The sequence below is a fragment of the Gasterosteus aculeatus genome, chromosome 21 (genome assembly GCF_964276395.1).
Source record: "Gasterosteus aculeatus chromosome 21, fGasAcu3.hap1.1, whole genome shotgun sequence".
Taxonomy (NCBI): Eukaryota; Metazoa; Chordata; class Actinopteri; order Perciformes; family Gasterosteidae; genus Gasterosteus; species Gasterosteus aculeatus.
Genome location: NC_135708.1, coordinates 12,920,469 through 12,942,316, shown reverse-complemented (window position 1 = coordinate 12,942,316; position 21,848 = coordinate 12,920,469). Strand labels below are relative to the sequence as shown.

At 42.7% G+C, this 21,848-nt stretch overlaps 2 protein-coding genes across 4 annotated transcripts in view; one reads left to right on the top strand and one right to left on the bottom strand.

The window, feature by feature from the left end:
• The window catches only part of cntnap2a (contactin associated protein 2a), a 241,430-nt gene that overhangs the window by 85,802 nt on the left and 133,780 nt on the right, over nt 1–21,848 (bottom strand). The window contains exon 10 of the mRNA XM_040166691.2: nt 373–522. Within this exon, the coding sequence (XP_040022625.2) occupies nt 373–522 (150 nt within the window). The remainder of the gene's footprint in view (nt 1–372; nt 523–21,848) is intronic.
• Nucleotides 3,151–21,304, top strand: LOC120811403 (uncharacterized). Of its 3 annotated transcripts, XM_078095819.1 has the most exons (21): nt 3,151–3,483; nt 7,659–7,784; nt 8,152–8,277; nt 8,668–8,793; nt 9,187–9,312; nt 9,701–9,826; nt 10,218–10,343; nt 11,539–11,631; nt 15,150–15,293; nt 15,840–15,965; nt 16,977–17,102; nt 17,447–17,551; nt 17,877–17,981; nt 18,078–18,203; nt 18,457–18,582; nt 18,677–18,844; nt 19,006–19,173; nt 19,635–19,802; nt 19,956–20,123; nt 20,279–20,407; nt 20,491–21,304. In XM_078095819.1, exons 1-21 carry the CDS (start codon nt 3,159–3,161, stop codon nt 20,766–20,768), a joined length of 3,111 nt encoding a protein of 1,036 aa, XP_077951945.1. In that variant the 5' UTR covers nt 3,151–3,158; the 3' UTR covers nt 20,769–21,304. The 3 variants fall into 3 exon arrangements, with proteins under 3 accessions (XP_077951945.1, XP_077951947.1, XP_077951946.1); XM_078095821.1 differs by lacking the exon at nt 15,150–15,293; XM_078095820.1 differs by lacking the exon at nt 15,840–15,965.

The window sequence follows — 21,848 nt, the reverse complement described above, 5'->3', positions numbered from 1 at the left end:
CTTGCAAACACGTCTTACGCCCAACTGCTGCTTGGTGGAGCCGACGCTTTCGGTTCCCATGGTGCAAACGTTCTCTAGTTGGGAGTGCAAATAGGTTACTAATAGGAGGCTAAACAAATAAGCCATGAATTGTAATGTTACATGTGTACTTGTTTAAAAATATAAGATAAATTACAGTATTTAATACAATATATATATAAAAGATCATTGATGGTATTTTCTGACTACCCCAATTCTAGACAACATATTGTACTCAGGGGCCTCCTTTGGCCCCCGAGTTGGTCCCTGAGGAGGAATGAGATGGGATGACAATGAAAGGAGGTGGAAATGAGAGTTGCAGATCCGGGGCGATGTTCTCTGCGTGACTCTTACCTCCCAAGTGGTAGGTTCCTCCTGTGGTGATGGTGAGAGGCGAGGTGGAGCGCACAGCAGACGCCTCCTCGCCGTCTATGGTCAACATGGCAAAGTTCTCCTTGGCGACCAAGCGTATGGCGTGCCACTGACCGTCGTTAAGGCCCGAACCTGGAGGGGCGCAGAGTTTAACGTCAAAAAACACACAAGTACGGTTTCTTTACACAACACACACTGCTACAGGTTCGTTTCCCAAGTTAGTTTCAGCCGACTGATTTCTTGGAACAGTAGAATTTCAAATGAGACTTTGTTTCATTTTTTTCACATACAAGACAGGGTCATCTATCCAGGTCCATGTAAACAAAGAAATACAAGTTCTGTCTGTGACATGTCGCTCTTATTTTACTTTGTCATACAACAGTTTTTTCCCCGCAATAATTGCACCCCAATGATTTTCCCGTTGCGGTGAGCCGACTGGCGAATCTGGCTTGTGACATTTAAAACATCGTCGTGCTCCTGCCTCAACCACATTTTTTTTCACTTCCTTACATATTCTCATGTGAATGAGAAAGCTCCCCAATTCCTCTTTGCTTCCCTTTTGTTCTCTCACTCCTTCTCTTTACTCCTTTCCAAGTTGAGTGCAGCTTCCAGTCTCAAGGCCCTCGCGTCGCAACTCCATTAACTCACAGAGAACCCTGTTTGCGTCGGAGTTCCGCAGTGCATGTGTGTGCACATGTATCAGTGTGTGCTTGTTGTCTATCTGAGCATTTAGGCTTTGAGCACTCTGTGCAAGTGTGCACAAGTCTGTAATGTGTTGCGTTGTCGTGCTATGTCAGTGTAGTGTGTGCGTGTTCGTGCATGTGAGTATTGTGCTCTTCTTTTCTTCTCTCATCCCTTGTAGCTGTGCTCCATTAAATATGAGTGATGTTTTGGAAAGGGACATTACTACTGGAGCCGAGAGAGAAGTCAGCTCACTCTCATCACCCTGTCCTCTATACATCACCTCTTACTGACACCAATCTCTATTCACACTGTCCTTTCTCTCCCCCTCTGTCCCTGATTCTTTCTCTCAATGCTATGTCTTCATTTCCTTTTCTTTATTTCTGCATTTCACTTTTTCCTTTTAATCTTTTTGTCCTCATGCTCCTCTCCTCTTGTGGCCATCTGCTGCCCTGTCTGCCTTTTCCAATCTGGCTCAACTCACTGCTCCACTGACTATAATACATCAATAGTAAGGACACATTGTAGCAGAGATCAAGGTACGGTCACGTGACAATTGATTTCAGCAGAGTCCGTTTAGTCATGGTTCTGCATGCGCGTCACTACACATGTACCTTAGCTTGCAGCAAGTATCAATACATTGGACCCCCCGTGTGTAAGAGAGGGAGAGTGTGTGTGTCTGTTTATCCATTTGCTTCTTCCGTGCCATTTTCTGCAAGTGTGTGAGATCACGGCGGTGACCAAAGAAAATAAGCGCCAAGATGGCCCCTTGTGGAGGAGAGTGACAGCCAGGCCTTGTTCAGAGCAAACCCGGTAAAACATACACAGACACACAACACGCAACAGGAAAAGCATGAATGTGATTTTGCATGAGCATTTCCACTAGCTTCATCATAGATTTCAAATGCAATGCATTGTTATTGTCAATAAATAAATGTCATATCGGCAATACAATTAGTGGATGGCGTCTGCTTTGTCTGAATGACATTAAAAAAACGTGCTGCTAGAAAGAGACCTTGAAGTGGTCCTTTACGGGGATCTCATTTATGACAGTACGTTGGTTTGATGTAATCAATATGAAGCTTTCTGCCTCTCTGTAACCTCTTGAATGAAATGGAAAATAGATACTGTGTAACCTTGTCTCCTCTCATCTGTTTTACATCAACTGCAATGGCTTTGAATGATGCGCTTATCAGCGCTGGTGGTGTTATTGAATCTTCACACTCTATACGAATGCACAAAAGATCTTCTTGCACGCACTGACACACAAACATGTGTGTGGCACCCCCTGTCTTTCTGTCAAACACAAGCTCAAATCAGGCACATGCTGGGTGTCTGCAATAGATTAAAAAAGCATGGATGATGAAGAAGACTAAGATCAAAGGAACCTGCTCACTTTGCTTTATTTTTTGTTACGAATGTTTTAAATTAGGGTATTGCACTTGCCGCGTCTCACATTTACACTGTGAATATGTGTCTTCCCAACTCAAAATTAACCCATTAAAACGTCTGAAAAGTTGACAATGATACCCGTGGACCCAAGGACCTATATTCATTTTATAATTATAGAATAACATTTGGCCCATTTGACAGTTTGCTTTTCATTCTCTGTAAGAAAGAAACTAATAAAAAAACAAACATTGTTATTCACCATTCCATCCAAGGCTTGTTTTTCTTGTGATAAACAACTAATAAAATGTATTATTCACGTCAGCAGAAGTATTCATTCAACAGGTGGAATTAGGAAAGCTTGCCAACTCGGTTTCATAGATTGTCTTTTAATCCAGATAATATAAACCTGTTATACCTGAATCTGTAGCTACTGACCTTCTGCATAAACAAGTGAAGTGAAGATGTTTATGAGAAAAGCCCTACTTATATCCAAAATAGCGGTCACATTCTTTGTCGGTGCTTTATCCTTTTAAATCATTCTGTGTTGTGTTGACATAGGTAGCCGTTGTTGTATAAACAGCTCTGGGCATTGCGTCAGCCTACCTTCCTAAATATGGTCACGGACGGCCTACTTTTGACAACTTGGCACACGATAATTAATGGAAGTTTACTTTGACCTCTATTGCTCACAGTGCATGTGGTCACTGGGAGACATTTGTATAGAGTGCGTTGACAAAAAAAAACTGATTCCATATCACTTTGTGGCATTTTTGGAGGGTTGTGGTTTAACAATGAGGGGTGCTATGCTGCTGGTTTTACTGGTGTGTCTGTGTGGGACATATGCGCAAACAGCACCTAAAACTACTGTTCTGTCAACTGATCAGAAAATCACGGACATATGGGATGAGCTGAAAGCTCTGAGATTCATTGTGGAGGACCAAACCGTGGACCTGACGAATGCCAGAGCTGACCTGAGAACCCTGATGCGGAAAACCGATGATCTAGAGAACGAGAACATAGGTAGTATACATCTTTGATGTTCAGGGTGAAGATGCAATGAATATTAATTTGTTAATTGTTTTCTAGCTCAATCATTTAGTAAATGGTAAAAAAAAAAACACACGCTAATGCTAACTTCCAGATTGGGCCAAATCCAGGTAATGTTACCTGAATATGTAAATACAAAGTTAATCAAGTTTAGGATTTATTGTTTTTTTTCAAAATCAACATGAAAACTTATTTCATAACGAGATAAACTGCATAATCTGCTATGTGATGCCAGTTGCAATTTTCGGCATGCACTCAACAAACAAACCCAACAACATCAGACACCACAGGCACCAGACAATCCATGAAGTCAAATATTCATCCTCAGCCTCTATGTAATAAAAGCGATGAACGCCAAACTGACAGCTTCTGTCAACATAGTGGCAGCGATGAACGCTCAGATGGAAGCGACTAAGAATCAACAGCAGCTCAAGGAAAAACTGCAAAAGGCCCGGTGTTGATACCTACTTGCTGTTTCTAGAAAACTTGAAAGAGCAGTGAGACATTATTGGCTTTGGTGATTCTAGCACAATCAGCATTGTTGGCAACACTTTTTCAGTGCGACAACTTTCCAGAAGAAGAAGAAGAAGAAGTGATATCAGTTGTAGTACATGATGACGACTAGAAATGTATTTTTGTGAAAAATGTCATACAATGCCACTTTAAACTGGAGGAGGCAGGTAATTCCAAAAAGAAGAAGAAGAAGAAGAAGAAGAAGAAGGAGGAGGTGAATACGGATAAGACCTAACTTAATAAGACTTGCTGTTTTCACTTTCCCCCAAAATCCAAACAAACTCTACAACAGTAGACCCAACAGATACCAGGGAATGAAAAAGCCAATCAAGGTTCTTTGAAATATCATCAGTGCCAGTAGACGATGACAAATCAAAAATCAATTTTTATGAAGAATCCATCAAATACATCTAAGGGCAAATGGCTGCCTTGGTATGGTGGTGCTCATTGCTTTTTGTTAACTTTGTTGTTAATTTTACTTTCTGCCGGGATTCCTACAGCTCTTTCACCAGAGATGAGCTCATGAACATCCGGGGAAGAACTCCAGCTTAGTCACTTCCAACTTTTGTTCTGTGAAATTACCGGCCATTCTCGTCAAAGATGCGCTCACCTTTACGCAGTGAAACGCCGAAGGAAAGGGAAGCGGGCTAAGTCGCTTGTGCGACTCCGAAAACACGCTGCCAGCACACCGCTGCCAGGCGCTTACTGTGCAACAAACTGGACAAACTTCAGTTGCCGGCAAGGAGAGACAGAGACTTTTCTACATCCTCCGTTTTGTGCGTCACGGAGACGTGTCTCTGTGGATCGATACCGGACTCCCCGCTCTAGCTGGCAGGCTTCCAACTGCTTAGGGCGGACCGTGACACGGAGCTCTCTGGCAAGGGTGGAGGAATCTGCTTCTACTCCAACAGCAGCTGATGCAACAACATAACAGTGATTTGTCAACACTGTTCTCCTGATCTGGAATCTTTTATTGTCAACTGTAAACCTTTTTACTCCCCCCGTGAGTTTGCTTTATTCGTCCTGGTTGATGTTTACATGCCGCCGCCGGGCAAAGTGCAACAGGCACAACGGAAGTCAAGATACGGCGCGTGGAGTGGACCAACCCGGACTCCTTAGTAAATTTATAAAAAGGTAATGTCAGCCATCCATCCATCCATCTTCAACCGCTTCCGGGGTCGGATCGCGGGGGCAACCGCTCCAGCAGTGTACCCCAAACCTTTCCCGGGCCACATATACCAGCTCTTACTGGAGGATCCCAAGGCATTCCCAGGCCAGTGCAGATATATAATCTCTCCACCTAGTCCTGGGTCTTCCCTGAGGCTTTTTCCCAGCTGGCCGCGCCTGGAACACCTCCCTAGGGAGGCCCCAGGGGGCATGCTTATCAGATGCCCAAACCACCTCAACTGGCTCAACGCAAAGGAGCAGCGACTCTACTCCGAGCTGCTCACAAATGGCTGGGCTTCTCACCATATCTTTAAGGCAGACGCCAGCCACTCTCCTGAGAAAACCCATTTCGGTCGCTTGTACCCGTGACCTAATTCTTTCGGCCATGACTCATCCTTCATGACCATATTTGAGGGTAGCAAGATTGACGGGTAGTTCGAGAGCTTTGCCCTCCGGCTCAGCTCTCTTTTCGTCACGACGGTGTGGTAAAGCGAGTGCAATACCGCGCCCGCTGCTCCGATTCGCTGGCCAAACTCACACTCCATTTTCCACCTTGTTAACCAGACCTCAAGGTAGTTGAACTCCTTCACTTGGGGTAAGGACACATTACCTACCCGTAGCAGGCCATCAGTTTCCTGCTGAGAACCATGGAATCAGATTTAGAAGTAGTAGGGACCCCCTCACCCTCACCCCCTCCCACATTATCTCTCGGGGGACCCTTCATACACCTTCTCCAGGACCACAAAAGACATGTAGACTGGCCCACACCATGATCCTTGAGTAGAGAGTAAAGAGCTAGTCCGTCGTTCCACGACCAGGATGAAAACCACATTGTTCCTCTTCAATCCTTGGTTCGACTATTGGCAGAACCCCCCTTTTCAGCACCTTGGAATAGACTTTACCGGGGAGACTGAGTAGGCCGCTGTAATGCTGCCGCTTTTTGAAGAGAGGTACCACCACTCCGGTCTGCCACTCTTTTGGCACTGTCCCAGACTTCCACGCAATGTTGAAGAGGCAAGTCACCCAGGACAGCCCCCCAACACCCATTGCTTTCACCATCTCCGGACCGATCTCATCAACCACTGAGGCTTTTCCCCCCGCAGAGTTGTTTGACTACCTCAGTGACCTCCACCAGGCAAATTGACGATGATCCCTTCTCCACCTCCAGCTACCTTTCTACCAAAGATGGCGTAAGTTTGATTCAAAGTGTTCCTTCCACCGGCCTATAACTCCCCCCAGTTGCGGACAACCGGGTCCCATCCTTACTGTAAACAGCTTGGGTGGTTCCCCATTTCCCTTTCCCGAGGTGCCAGATGGTCTTCTAGAAGCACTTTTCCGCCGACCAAAAGTCCTACTCCATAGTTACCCTGAACTCCTCCCACACTCACTGCTTTGCCTCCATCACGGCAGAGGCTGTAGCCCTTCGAGCCTTTCTCGAGAGTCCCACTGGATAACCCGTAACCCGGAATGCCTCCAACTTCAGGCGGACGGCTTCCCTGACCACCGGTGTCCACCACAGGGTTCGAGGGTTAGCACTCCTTGATGGACCTAAGACCTTGAGGCCACAACTCACTGCAGCATCTTCAGAAATGCAAGTTTTACATGCCCGTCGCCCTGACCTCTGTAGTGGTTTGAAGGGCTAGTCCTGTCGCCACCTAAAACCCTCACTGACCCCCTCGCCGACCGCCTCCTGGACCCCCTGCAGTTTGCCTACAGAACCAACGTGTAGTAGACAATGCTGTCAACCGACCGTCCACTTGATCCTATAGCATTTGGACTCCCCAGGAACCAATGGCAGGATCCTCTTTGCGGAGCTCTGCATTCAACAGAATAATCCAGTCTTTGCTGCAGGACAAGCTCTCTAAGATGCACATAACCGATTCCGATACATGCAAGTGGATCACAGACTTCTGGTCTGACAGGAAGCAGGACGTAAGGCTCGGTCCATCAGCTACGGATCCAAGGCTGTGTTCTTTTATCCCCCCAGTTCTCTTATGTCTGTACACTAACAGCCGCACGCCACAGAAACAGTATCTTCCCGTCGGCAGTAAGGCTCATTAACAGTGTCTGGGTCCCCGACTGACATGACACTGACATTCCGTTTTCCCTCCGGCTACTCCCTTCACAATCCACATGCACATACACTGGTCACTGTTACTGACAGTTGTTTAGAGTATGGTTATCTGTTCGCCTGTGCACTTTTAGTATTATTCTATTGTATATCCCCCTAGCCTATAGCCTTCTATTTATACTGTAGATTTAAATTGTAAATTGAACATGTAATTTTTTATGTTATGTTATGTCTTGTTGTCCATCCTCACTGTCCAATCTTATGAACCAACCGTCATGTCAAATTCCTTGTATGTCTAACATATTATGGCAATAAATGTTCCTGATTCCTTAAAATGCTATTGTACAACAGCCCTGCTTAAAAAAAATCTTCATATTCTGCCTTATTGTTATTTCAGAAATTAAATCCAGACTGAAAGATTATGAAAACAGTTTGTTGGCGAATTCAGCGGAGCTGGAAGCGACTAAAGCTGAACAGCAGCTGGAGAAGAACAAACTGACGGAGGCCGAGAGAAAGATTGCTGGTAGGTAAATATCAAAAGACTGTAGTTCTAAACCATCTTATATGGGCGATGAGGAGTACAGTAATTGGCTTCCGTACTTGTAGTAAAATCAGCAGAACGGGCAATACTAGTTTCCATAGTACAACCTGTGTGGAGGAGGCACAGAATCAGAGGGACGAGGTGAATGGGGTCGTCGTGGTGCAGGGGTAAAGAGGGTGCACCGCGAACCTCAAGGTTGGTGGTTAAAGCCCCATGTCGAAGTGTTCCTGAGCAAGACACCTAACCCCTAATTGCTCCCCAGGGAAGCCATGGGTTACAACTATAATGTAATTCGCTTTGGATAAAAGCGTCAGCTAAAAATCTTCATCCTCTGCCTTTGTTATTTCAGATCTTACCTCCAGAATGAAAAATTCTGAAATAAATATGGCAACGCTTACAACAGAGCTGGAAGCGACTAAATCTGAACAGCAGCTGGAGAAGAACAAACTGGCAGAGGCAAGGAAACTCATTTCTGGTAGGTGATCAGCAAGACTGCAGACTGTGTAGTTCTAGGCAATACAAAAAAAGATAGTGAGAAGCAATTGGCTTCCGTGCTTCTGATAAAATCAAGACTAGTTTCCAAAGAACAACCTGTGTGGAGGAGGCACAGAATCAGCCGGACGAGGTGAATGCTCTCACTGAATGGCAGCATCTTTCTAACCCCAAGTTACTAAGACTAACTGCTTTCAATTACCCCCTGAAATCCAAACACACCGTAAAACTTATACTTGATATAACTTAAATATGATATCAGTTGCAGCAGAAAATGACAACGTTATATATTTTTTATGAAGAATCCATTGAATTCCACTTTACAAAAGCCTTGCTTCAAAAATCTTCATCGTCTGCATCTTTGCTATTTCAGATATGAACTCCAGACTGACAAATGCTGAACAAAATTTGGTAACGATTACAACGGAGCTGGAAGCCACTAAAGCTGAACAGCAGCTGGAGAAGGACAAAATGGTGGAGGCAAGGAAACTCATTTCTGGTATGTAATTAGCAAAATCACAGACTGTGTGGTTCTAGACCACACTAAAAGGGCAGTGAGAAGTAATTGGCTTCAGTGCTTCTAGTAAAATCAAGACTAGTTTCCAGAGAACAACCTGTGTGGAGGAGGCACAGAATCAGCTGGACGATGTGAATGTCCCCAGTGAACGGCAGCATCTTTCTAAGACTAAATTACTGAGACTCACTGCTTTCACTTTCTCCCTGAAATCCAAACAAACATTACAACTTATACTTGGTATACGTGAGATGTGATAATAGTTGCAGTGGATGATGCCAAAAAAGGTATATTTTTTTAATGAAGAATTCATTGAATTCTACTTTACAACAGCCTTGATTCAAAAATCTTCATCGACTGCCTTCTTTGTTAATTCAGATATGAACTCCAGACTGACAAATGCTGAAAAAAATATGGCAACGCTTACAACAGAGCTGGAAGCCACTAAAGCTGAACAGCAGTTGGAGAAGAACAAAATGGTGGAGGCAAGGAAACTCATTACTGGTAGGTAATTAGCAAAATCGCAGACTGCGTAGTTCTAGACCACACTAAAAGGGCAGTGAGAAGTAATTGGCTTCCGTGCTTCTAGTAAAACCAAGGCCAGTTTTCAGAGAACAACCTGTGTGGAGGAGGCCCAGAATCAGCTGGACGAGGTGAATGTGCTCAGTGAACAGCAGCATATTTCTAAGACTAAATTATTAAGACTCGCTACTTTCACTTTCTTCCTGAAATCAAAAAAAGCCCTACAACTTATACTTGGTATAAGTTAAATATGATATCAGTTGCAGTGGATGATGACAGAAAAAAGATCTATTCTTATAAAGAATCCATTGAATTCTACTTTACAACAGTCTTGGTTAAAACATCATCCTCTGCCTCTTTGTTATTCCAGATATGACTTCCAGACTGACAAATGCTGAAAAAAATATGGCAACGCTTACAACAGAGCTGGAAGCCACTAAAGCTGAACAGCAGCTGGAGAAGAACAAACTGGTGGAGGCAAGGAAACACATTTCTGGTAGGTAATTAGCAAAATCGCAGACTGCGTAGTTCTAGACCACACTAAAAGGGCAGTGAGAAGTAATTGGCTTCAGTGCTTCTAGTAAAATCAAGACTAGTTTCCAGAGAACAACCTGTGTGGAGGAGGCACAGAATCAGCTGGACGAGGTGAATGTGCTCAGTGAACGGCAGCATCTTTCTAAGACTAAATTACTGAGACTCACTGCTTTCACTTTCTCCCTGAAATCCAAACAAACATTACAACTTATACTTGGTATACGTGAGATGTGATAATAGTTGCAGTGGATGATGCCAAAAAAGGTATATTTTTTAATGAAGAATTCATTGAATTCTACTTTACAACAGCCGTGATTCAAAAATCTTCATCGTCTGCCTCTTTGTTAATTCAGATATGAACTCCAGACTGACAAATGCTGAAAAAAATATGGCAACGCTTACAACAGAGCTGGAAGCCACTAAAGCTGAACAGCAGTTGGAGAAGAACAAAATGGTGGAGGCAAGGAAACTCATTACTGGTAGGTAATTAGCAAAATCGCAGACTGCGTAGTTCTAGACCACACTAAAAGGGCAGTGAGAAGTAATTGGCTTCAGTGCTTCTAGTAAAATCAAGACTAGTTTCAAGAGAACAACCTGTGTGGAGGAGGCCCAGAATCAGCTGGACGAGGTGAATGTCCCCAGTGAACGGCAGCATCTTTCTAAGACTAAATTATTAAGACTCGCTACTTTCACTTTCTTCCTGAAATCAAAAAAAGCCCTACAACTTATACTTGGTATAAGTTAAATATGATATCAGTTGCAGTGGATGATGACAGAAAAAAGATCTATTCTTATGAATAATCCATTGAATTCTACTTTACAACAGTCTTGGTTAAAACATCATCCTCTGCCTCTTTGTTATTCCAGATATGACTTCCAGACTGACAAATACTGAAAAGAATATGGCAACGCTTACAACAGAGCTGGAAGCCACTAAAGCTGAACAGCAGTTGGAGAAGAACAAAATGGTGGAGGCAAGGAAACAAATTTCTGGTAGGTAATTAGCAAAATCGCAGACTGCGTAGTTCTAGACCACACTAAAAGGGCAGTGAGAAGTAATTGGCTTCCGTGCTTCTAGTAAACTCAAGGACAGTTTCCAGAGAACAACCTGTGTGGAGGACGCACAGAATCAGCTGGACGAGGTGAATGTGCTCAGTGAACAGCAGCATATTTCTAAGACTAAATTATTAAGACTCGCTACTTTCACTTTCTCCCTGAAATCAAAAAAAGCCCTACAACTTATACTTGGTATAAGTTAAATATGATATCAGTTGCAGTGGATGATGACAGAAAAAAGATCTATTCTTATGAAGAATCCATTGAATTCTACTTTACAACAGTCTTGGTTAAAACATCATCCTCTGCCTCTTTGTTATTCCAGATATGACTTCCAGACTGACAAATGCTGAAAAAAATATGGCAACGCTTACAACAGAGCTGGAAGCCACTAAAGCTGAACAGCAGCTGGAGAAGAACAAACTGGTGGAGGCAAGGAAACAAATTTCTGGTAAGTAACTAGCAAAATCGCAGACTGCGTAGTTCTAGACCACACTAAAAGGGCAGTGAGAAGTAATTGGCTTCCGTGCTTCGAGTAAAATCAAGACTAGTAGAAGAATCCACTTTACAAAAGCCTTGCTTCAAAAACCTTAATCCTCTGCCTCTTTGTTGTTTCAGATATGAACTCCAGACTGACAGATATTATGAACAAAGTGCAAGCGATTACAGCGCAGATGGAAGCGTCTAAGGCTGAAAAGCAGCTGATTTCCGGTAGGTAATTTACAAAATCAGACTTGCTGACTCTAGACCAGTGACGCTCAATAGGATTATTGCGATTGACAAAGCAGTGGCGGTCACCATGTATGTGCGGTGGACAGAGCAGGGAATCCAAAAGTCAAAGAAGGTTCTATTTGACCTAGATAACTTGACATTTCAACCCCTTTTTTCCTGTGAGAACAATAACTATTAAGGCAGAATGAAACATTGTTATTCCCCATTCCATGCAAGGTTTTTTTTAGTTGTGATCTAATATGTGTGTGGCAAACCAGGGGGAGGAGCCGAGCAGACCAGATCACCAAGCTCAGATTGGGAGAGTTGATAGAGGGAGTCAATTACCCACTGCAAACTCGACTCACCTCTGTCCTCTGCTCTGTTCTGCTCCAAAACGGACTGAGGAACCGGTTACCCTGTGGTGTAGACTGGAGTCGAAGACCCAGAGCGGGAGGACCCTTTTTGTTAAAAGTTGGCCTAAACGCCCTTTACCCTGACACAGTAGGTCTGGTCGTAAAAACTTTATTTCGCACACATTTAATACATCAGTGGGCTCCCGGCGTCTAACATCCTTGTCTGGCTGATTCTTCTCTCACTCTCGCCGGAGCTTAAAAAGGCTGCCGGTGACCTTTCGCCACTAAAATAAACAATTATGGGGCATTGAAAGCAACCGTTTTAGTTCCTTATTGATACAACCTTCAGACAAGGGCCCAACACTTCCACTCCTGGACCTATGATGCTACAGTCCCAGTGTGACCACAGGTTGCAACCCATATACTGTACACCTGACGCGCAGTCGCTTAACCTCGGGAGGGACCTCCAGACCAGGACAGCATTGCAATGGACCATTGTATCAGAGCACTACTAAGAGATGCCAAATCACGTGCCTGTCAAAGCTGCCCGGAGGCAATGAAGGCTCTGGTGGCGCCATTGGAAAACCATCCGCTCTGACCTCAGGGATAAAAGGCGACGGCTGGTGAAGGGTAACATGGAGACACTGTGCTGGCTACATTGAGCCAACCCCTTCATCTGGAGGGGAGACACAGAAGGAGGCCCTGGCCCTAGTGGAGAATCCAATGAGAGGGGATCCACGGTTTTTAAGGTTTTTCGAGGAGTCTCCACTGGCAGAAGAGGAAAATGCCATCAGGCCAGATCATTTTGGGACGGCCCAGTTAGAGGAACCTAACCTGGAGCCAGGGCGTGGTCGAGGGGAAACATATGGAATGTGTGAGTGCTACCCTTTCACATTTTGCGATTCAAAATGGCCACTTATATAGGGTTACTGAGCTGATGGAAAACAATTGCTAAAACAACAATTGTACAAAAGTCTTGTACATAGCCCACTCACACCTGTTGGGAGCACATCTTGGGGTAGAGAAGACCTACATCAAAATCCTGGAGTGGAGGGCAGTGGAGGATTGGTGCAAACTCTGCCTGGAGTGCCAGAAGACCGCTCCAAATGTACGCTATCAGAATCCCAAGAGCCAACCATTACCAAGAGGTAGTCCCGTTACGCACTGCAAGTGCTGAGGGAGTGGCTAGGGAATTATTCCATCTCTTTAGTTGAGTTGGCCTGGCAAAATAAGTCCTAACTGACTCTATTGATTAAGGACATGTGAAAGCTGTCCAAGGTGAGCCAAATAAGAACCTCAGTCTGCCCGCAGACGGACAGCCCGGTTGGACGTTTCAATAAAACCTATTTATTGAAAGGCTATTTATTTGAATGGAAAAAAAACTGGGACCAACTAATCCCCTTAGTCTGGTTTTCAATCTGAGAAGTACCACACCGTTCTGGCCAAACAAACATTGGAGAAACAGCTATTAGCCCACTGGTGCGTCATAGAGTATGTGGACCAGATGCAAGGGAGGATGGGTGAAATATGGCCCCTAGCGCGGGAGCATATGCAACATGCCCATCACGCGGTGGATGTGATCATACGCAGTATTGACAGAACATCCCATTCGGCCACCTGAGAGCTGTCCTGGGAAGCCTAGGGAGAGCTGGCCTGAGACTATTGTCGTCAGTGCAGATGCCTCAGGATCAGGTGTTGCAGGTTATGGGAAGGAACACCCAATAACCTATATCAACCATAAGTTGCTAAAGCATAAAATAAATGATTCTACTGTGGAAAAAGAAAGAATGTCTGGCAATAACATGGGCGCTAACCAACAAGCGCTTTACCTTCTGGGAAGAAAGTTCATGCTGGTAATGGATCATGCACCGCTAAGATGGATGTCAACAGCCAAGGACACTAATCCACAAGGTACACTGTGGTTCCTGGAGTTGCAAAACTGGGTTACCACTACTGGTGTCACAGATGGATAAGTCCGGATCACCCCTCACAATATAGCGTGTAATAAAGTTCCTTTTACAGGTACTGTGGTACCTGTACTTTAAAAATGGTACAATATTCCATATTTTTACTATCAATACTTAGTATCGAAAAGATCACAACGCACTCACTGCTCCCTCAGCGCTGCCTGCACGCATTGACCAAAAGGAAGCGGGGCTGCGCAGTGCATGCTCACAGAGGATACAGGGCCTGACGTGAACAAGCTCTGGGTGACCGTCCTCTGCTTGTTGGGAAAAAAAGATGCCAGAAGTGAAAATTTGAAATACTTTGGCTACGTTACATAGCCGTGTATAATCAATCCTATGATGGCACCATGTAGTTTTCACTGATATCTTGCTCTTGCCTAATACTTTTATTAATGGCATTTGTTAAGTGTTCACATAGGTGGGCAAAATCAAGCTGGTTAAAAAGGGAACCATGTTTTATTTATTACTATCAGATAAATATACAGTATTGTATAAAATTCTGGTATTGAATCATAAGTATCGGGTATCATGATATGTATGGCAGGTATTGTATCAAAGCTTGTATATCATTATTATGGATTAAGGGTGGTAGACAAAACCAGTACGGTATGTCGGCATTGTTTACAAAGAAAGCCGTACAAACACAGCAATACAAATCCACATTATTCCGAATTCAGTGTTTTAATCCAAAAATATAAACGTGTTATACCTGAATGTGTAGCTACTGACCTTCTGCATGAACAAGTAAAGTGATGACATTTTTGAGAAAAGCATCCAAAATAGCTGCCACGATGTAGAAACCACCTGCATGCTCAAATGTTCTTTATGGATGCTTTATTCTTTTAAATCATTCTGGGTTGTGTTGACATAGGTAGCCGTTGTTCTATAAACAGCTCTGGGCATTGCGTCAGCCTACCTTCCTAAATATGGTCACGGACGGCCTACTTTTGACAACTTGGCACACGATAATTAATGGAAGTTTACTTTGACCTCTATTGCTCACAGTGCATGTGGTCACTGGGAGACATTTGTATAGAGTGCGTTGACTAAAAAAAACTGATTCCATATCACTTTGTGGCATTTTTGGAGGGTTGAGGTTTAACAATGAGGAGCGCTATGCTGCTGGTTTTACTGGTCTGTCTGTCTGGGACATATGCGCAATTAGCAACTAAAGGAATTAGCTACGTTCCTTTGTCAGCTGATCAGAAAATCACAGACATATGGGATGAGCTGAAAGCTCTGAGATTCATTGTGGAGGACCAAACCGTGGACCTGACGAATGCCAGAGCTGACCTGAGAACCCTGATGCGGAAAACCGATGATCTAGAGAACGAGAACATAGGTAGTATTTTCACTACATCTATGATGTTCCGGTTAGGATGCAATGAATTTTAATCTGTTAATTGTTTTCTAGCTCAATCATTTAGTAAGTGAACTGTTCGTAAATGGTAAACAAACAATATTCCTTGTGAATGAAAAGTTTGGGATTTTATAGGTTTTATAATGTTCAAAATCAACATGAACACTCATTTCATAACGAGATAAAACATAAGAGACTAATGCTAGTTTACATAATCTGCAATGTGATGCCAGTTGCAACTTTCTGCATGCACTTTTCCTAGAAAACTAAACAAACAAAAACCAACAACATCAGACACCACAGACGCCAGGCAATCGGTAAAGTCAAAGAATATTCAACCTTTACACTTTCCCCCTGTAAATCAAACAAATAAACCCTACAACTATGGACGCCACAGAACTCAGCGCTTTTGAGGAGTCAAAGAAACGCAATGTGATATTGGTGGCACTACACGCTGACAAACCTGGAATTTATTTAATAAACAGCTTTGCTTAAAAAAAGTCATCCTCTGCCCTTTTGTTATTTCAGAGATACGATCCAGATTGACAGATACTGAAAACAATGTAGTAAATATTAGAGCAGAGCTGGAAGCGACTAAAGCTGAACAGCAGCTGGAGAAGAACAAACTGGCTGAGGCAAGGAATCTCCTTTCTGGTAAGTAATTAGAAAAACCGCAGACTGTGTAGTTCTAGACCACACAAAAAGGGCAGTGAGGAGTAATTGGCTTTCGTGCTTCTGGTAAAATCAGTTTCCAGAGTATAACCTGTGAGGAGGAGGCTCAGAATCAGACGGACGAGATGAATGCTCTCAGTGAACGGCAGCACCATTCTAAGATTATATTACTGAGACTCACTGCTTCCAATTTCCCAACACCACCAGACCCAACAGACACCAGGGAATCTGAGAAGTTAAAGGAAGTTCTGTGGACTTGAGTGAGTGGGACTTTAGCTCGCAAATGTTTGCTTTACGCGTGCATGGACCTGATTTGCGCTCTCGGATTTTGACATTGATTTGCCTTCATAAGCACGAGAAGAGGAAAGAGTTGAATGCTCAGGAAAGACCTGGATTTTTTTTTTAAAGACTGAATTTATAAGACTTACCTCTCACACTTTCCAACAATATCCAAACAAACAAACAAACCCTAAAACACCGGACACACAGATAAAGTCTCATAAAACAAACCGTTATCAGCGGGAAGTCCATTAAAGAGGCTCTAAAATGAGTGAACAAGTTTGCAATTGTAAAATAAAATAAAAATTATGTAGCTTAAAAACTGTTCTTTCAAATATGAACTCTAGACTGACAGATACCGAAAACAATTTGTTAGGTATTACAGCTGAGCTAGATGTGACTGAAGCTGAACAGCAGCTGGAGAAGAACAAACTGGTGGAGGCCGAGAGAAAGATTTATGGTAGATAATTTACAAAATTGCAGACTGGATCACTCCAGATGATCTTGAAGCAGTGAGAAGTAATTGGCTTCCTTGCTTCTAATAAAATCAGCCAAACTGGCAAGACTATTTTCCAGAGTACAACCTGTGTGCGGGAGGCACAGAATCAGAAGGAGGTGGTTAATGCTCTTAGAGAATAGATGGATTTTTTTAAAGACTACATTATATGACTTAATGTTTACAAATCATCATCCTCTGCCTTTTTGTTATTTCAGATTTGAACTCCAGACTGACAGACACTGGAAACAATGTCAAAGCGGTTACAGCGCAGCTGGAAGCGACTAAAGCAGAACAGCAGCAGGAGAAGAACAAACTGGTGGAAGCTGAGAGAAAGATTGCTGGTAGGTAAATAACAAAATCGCAGACTGTGTAGTTCTAGATCATCCTAAAATGGCAGTGAGGAGTAATTGGCTTCCGTGAGTCCAACCTGTGTGGAGGAGGCACAGAATGCTCTCAGTGAACGGCAGCATCTTTCTAAGACTAAATTACTAAGACTCACTGCTTTTACTTTCCCGCTGAAATCCAAACACATCGTACAACTTATACTTGGTATAAGTAAAATATGATGTAATTTGCAGTGGATTACGACAAATAAGTAATGTAGTTTTATGAAGAATGCATTGAATTTTACTTTACAAAAGCCTTGCTTCAAAAATCTCCATCCTCTGCCTCTTTGTTATTTCAGAATTGACCTCCAGATTGACAAATACTGTAAACAATGTGGAAGCGACTAAAGCAGAACAACAGCAGGAGAAGAACAAACTGGTGGAGGCTGAGAGAAAGATTTCTGGTAGGTAAATAACAAAATTGCAGACTGCGTAGTTCTAGACCACACTAAAAGGCAGTGAGGAGTAATTGGCTTCCGTGCTTCCAGTAAAATCAAGTTTCCAGAGTGCAACCTGTGTGGAGGAGGCACAGAATCAGACGTGAATGCTCTCACTAAACGGCAGCATCTTTCTAAGACTAAATTACTAAGACTCACTGCTTTTACTTTCCAGTAGTAGGTAATGGATGACAACAAATAAGTAATGTAGTTTCATGAAGAATGCATTGAATTTTACTTTACAAAAGCCTTGCTTCAAAAATCTCCATCCTCTGCCTCTTTGTTATTTCAGAATTGACCTCCAGATTGACAAATACTGAAAACAATGGGGAAGCGACTAAAGCTGAACAGCAGCTGGAGAAGAACAAACTGGTGGAGGCTGACAGAAAGATTGCTGGTAGGTTATATAACAAAATGGCAGTCTGTGTAGTTCTAGACCATCTAAACTATTTAGTTACTAGAATCTTCATCCTCTGCCTCTTTGTTATTTCAGTTATAGACTCCAGACTGACAGACAGTAGAAACATTGTGGTAACGACTGCAGCGGAGCTGGATGCGACTAAAGCTGAACAGCAGCAGGAGAAGAACAAACTGGCGGAGGCCGAGAGAAAGATTGCTGGTAGGTAAATAACAAAATCGCAGACGCTAGACCATCTTATAAGGACAGTGAGAAGTAATTGGCTTCTAGTAAAATCAGCAGAACTGGTAGAGGCAAGGAAACTTATTTCTGGTAGGTAATTAGAACACTTGGTAAAAGTGAAATATAATATCACTCGCAGTGGATGACGACAAATCTTGATGAATCCATTAACTACTGCTTAACAAAAGTCTTGCTCAAAATAACGTCATCCTCTGCCTCCTTGTTATTTCAGATGTGAACTCCAGACTGACAGATGCTGGAAACAATGTCAAAGCGGTTACAGCGCAGCTGGAAGCGACTAAAGCTGAACAGCAGCTTGAGAAGAACAAACTGGTGGAGGCCGAGAGACAGATTTCTGGTAGCTAATTAACAAAATCGCACACACATCTGTAATTCTAAAAAGTCTTGAACAAGCAGTTACAAAATATTTAGGTTTACTTCTGTGTTTCTAGTTTTATCAGACAACTTGGCAAGACTAGTTTCCAGAGTGACAACCTATGCGGGGGGCGCACAGAATCAGAACGACGTGGCGAATTCTCTGATTGAACAGATGGCTATTTGTAAGACTAAACAACAATCCTTTGGGCACAGATTGGATGATATGCAACGGACAACTTCAGGTATTTAAAAAATAAACAGACTACTGTCTAACAATGATTGGTATGGATTCCTCTTGGAATGAACCAATGGTTTATGTTACTTTTAATAAAGAAAATCTGAGTTGGTGATTGTAGAAAATCTTAAAAGAGCTGTGACTATATATTAGCTTCTTTGCTTCTAGTAACAGCAGCAGAACTGGCAACCCTGGTATCCAAAGTGGCAACCTGTGAGCGGGAGGCACAGAATCAAAAGGAAGCGGTGAATGCTATCAAGGAAGAGCTGGACATTTGTAAGACTAAACAACAGTCCTTTGGGAACAGATTGGATGATATGCAAAGGACACCTACAGGTATTTCATTCAATTACATGTCATTTAGTCGACACTTTTATCCAAAGCAACTTTCAATAAGTGCATTTCAACCATAAGGATACAAATCCAGAACAAGAAAGTGCAATTTCCTCAAATAGGCCGATTTACAAATTTACAACTTGCTATAGATAAGAGCCATTACAAGTAGAATTAAAGTGCTACAAGGGTCAGCGGCGGAAGATGTAAAGACTCTCTGCGGTCCTGGTGTCATCAGAGAGCTCATTCCACCATTTAGGAGCCACGACAGCAAAGAGTCGTGAACTTGTCGAGTGTTTCGCTCTCAGTGAGGGAGGAATAAGCTAAATAAACAGACTGTCAAACAATAATTTGTATGGCTCTCTTGGAACGAACCAATGGTCTGTTACCTTTTAATAAAGAAAATAAGAGTTGGTGATTGTAGAAAATCATAAAAGATCATATACTTGCTTCTGTGCTTCAAGTAACAGCAGGAGAACTGGCAACCCTGGTATCCAAAGTGAAAACCAGCGAGTGGGAGGCACAGAATCAGAAGCAGGCGGTGAATGCTCTCAGGGAAGAGCTGTCTGTTTGTAGGACTAAACAACAGTCCATTGGGAACAGATTGGATGATATGCAAAGGAAAACTGCAGGTATTTCAAATATAAACTAACTACTGTCAAATATGATATGTATTGAATTTAACCAGTCGTTAATCAGATCATCCTTTATGTTACTGTTGGTGACTTTAATACTACTTGAATTTTGAAAGGAAAAGTGAGAACATATTTGCTTCTGTGTTTTAGTAACAGAAGCACAACTGGAAAGCCTGGTTTCCAAAGTGGCAACCAGTGATAGGGATGCTGAGAATTATAAGAGGGAGGTGAATGCTCTTTTTAAAGAGCTGGACACTTGTAAGCCGAAACAACCAACCATTGGTGACAAGTTGGATGAGATGCCACAGCCAATTACAGGTAATTTTATTAAGAAACGGACTAATTTAAAACAAGAACTTGCATTGCTTTCCCTTGATAAGAGCCCATTGTTTATAATATTGATATCTACAACAATAACTCCTTTTAGCGTCATAATCTGATCCCCTTTAAATGTTTCCATCCTGTGTTCACAGGCGCTCCGAAGGTGGCGTTCTCCGCTGGCTTGACCACTTCAGGAAACATTGGACCATTCACTACTGAAACTACACTCGTCTACGGAAGAGTCTTCACAAACATTGGCGGGGCTTACAACCCCGAGACAGGTATGCCTTCCCGCAACTTCCTGTTAAGAGTCTAAGAGAAAGACAAGGCTGACCTGATCTGATCTGATTCTCCACTGTTGCAGGCATCTTCACGGCACCTTTCAAGGGAGTCTACTACTTCAGATGCACTGCCTTCAACAACAAGAAAGGACAGTGGATGGCGGTGAATTTATACCACAATCATGAGATTATTATGCATAATTCAGAGGTAGCTAATGGTCATACCACTATTGCAAATTCATTAATTTTACAGCTGGAACAGGGAAGTGTGGTCTATATGTGTCTCCAAAAAAACTGTGGGCTTTATGACGATTCTACGACCTGGAACACCTTCAGTGGTTTTCTGCTTTTTACTCTGTAACTTTTCAAATTTAGTTGATCTCCACCAAGACCACGAGGACTTTTTCTTCAGGATTTGTGAATATTGTCCTTGGTGTCTCAAAGTGATGAGGCCATTGACAGACAATGGAGACACAAGCAGATGAAACTTTAGTTTCTCAGACTCCTCTAATGTAAAACTGTCATGCATAGGAATGACATAAACCGTATTTGTATGCTTCACCCAGTAATTCTGCTGCCTTTGTCAACTTAAGATGTGATATTGATAGCATGGTTGGAATGACTTTTTATCTCAATGCAATATAAGGAAACTTGCTTTTAATCTCTTTAAAAAGAAACAGTATTGTATTTCCAACAAATGCAATAATTTGGTTTTTATCACGGGCCAAGTTGTGTTAAAAATGCCATAAGAGTCCGGTATGAGCTACAAGAGCAAGATGGAACCATGTTTTTCAAATATTTATAACACAATGTTAAGTTGCAATACCCTCGCATTCCGTATGTTTATTAAACTGAATTAATGAAAATGTTTGCAGTGATAAAGGCAAGTTATCACAGCCTACGTCTGTGAGAAATGATCAGTCTAAAATCATGGTATCGACACATGGAGTACATGCAACCATGGTAACACAGAGCTATAAGTATAACAACATAGCAAAATATGGAATTTAAATTTTTGACTTAACTTACTGAGCAGGTGTACTGGTATCACATTATAGAGAATAATTAAAAAATCAGAAGTACTCCATTACTCTCTCATCACGTTGAACTAAGACACAGGTCTAGGTAGCACGTGTCGAAGAAAGTCAGGTAAAAGATGAAGGGTATGAGCACATGCACAAACAGACAAGTAGAGATGGACCGGCATCACAATCCCTCACGCCTCGGCTGAGAATAAGGATTGGAGAAACATGGTAATAGAAGATAGGGTGGAGCTGCCTTTCTCAGCTTCTATGCCAGAGTGACAAAGTGGCTGAGGCGACAACCCAGGTAGAAAAATTAGACATTTAATGACAGAGCTGGTTTTAAACTGTGTTTCCGTCACTTTAAAAGACAGCTGTCATGGTGTGTCAGTGTGCTTATCATTCAAAATGTTTTATAC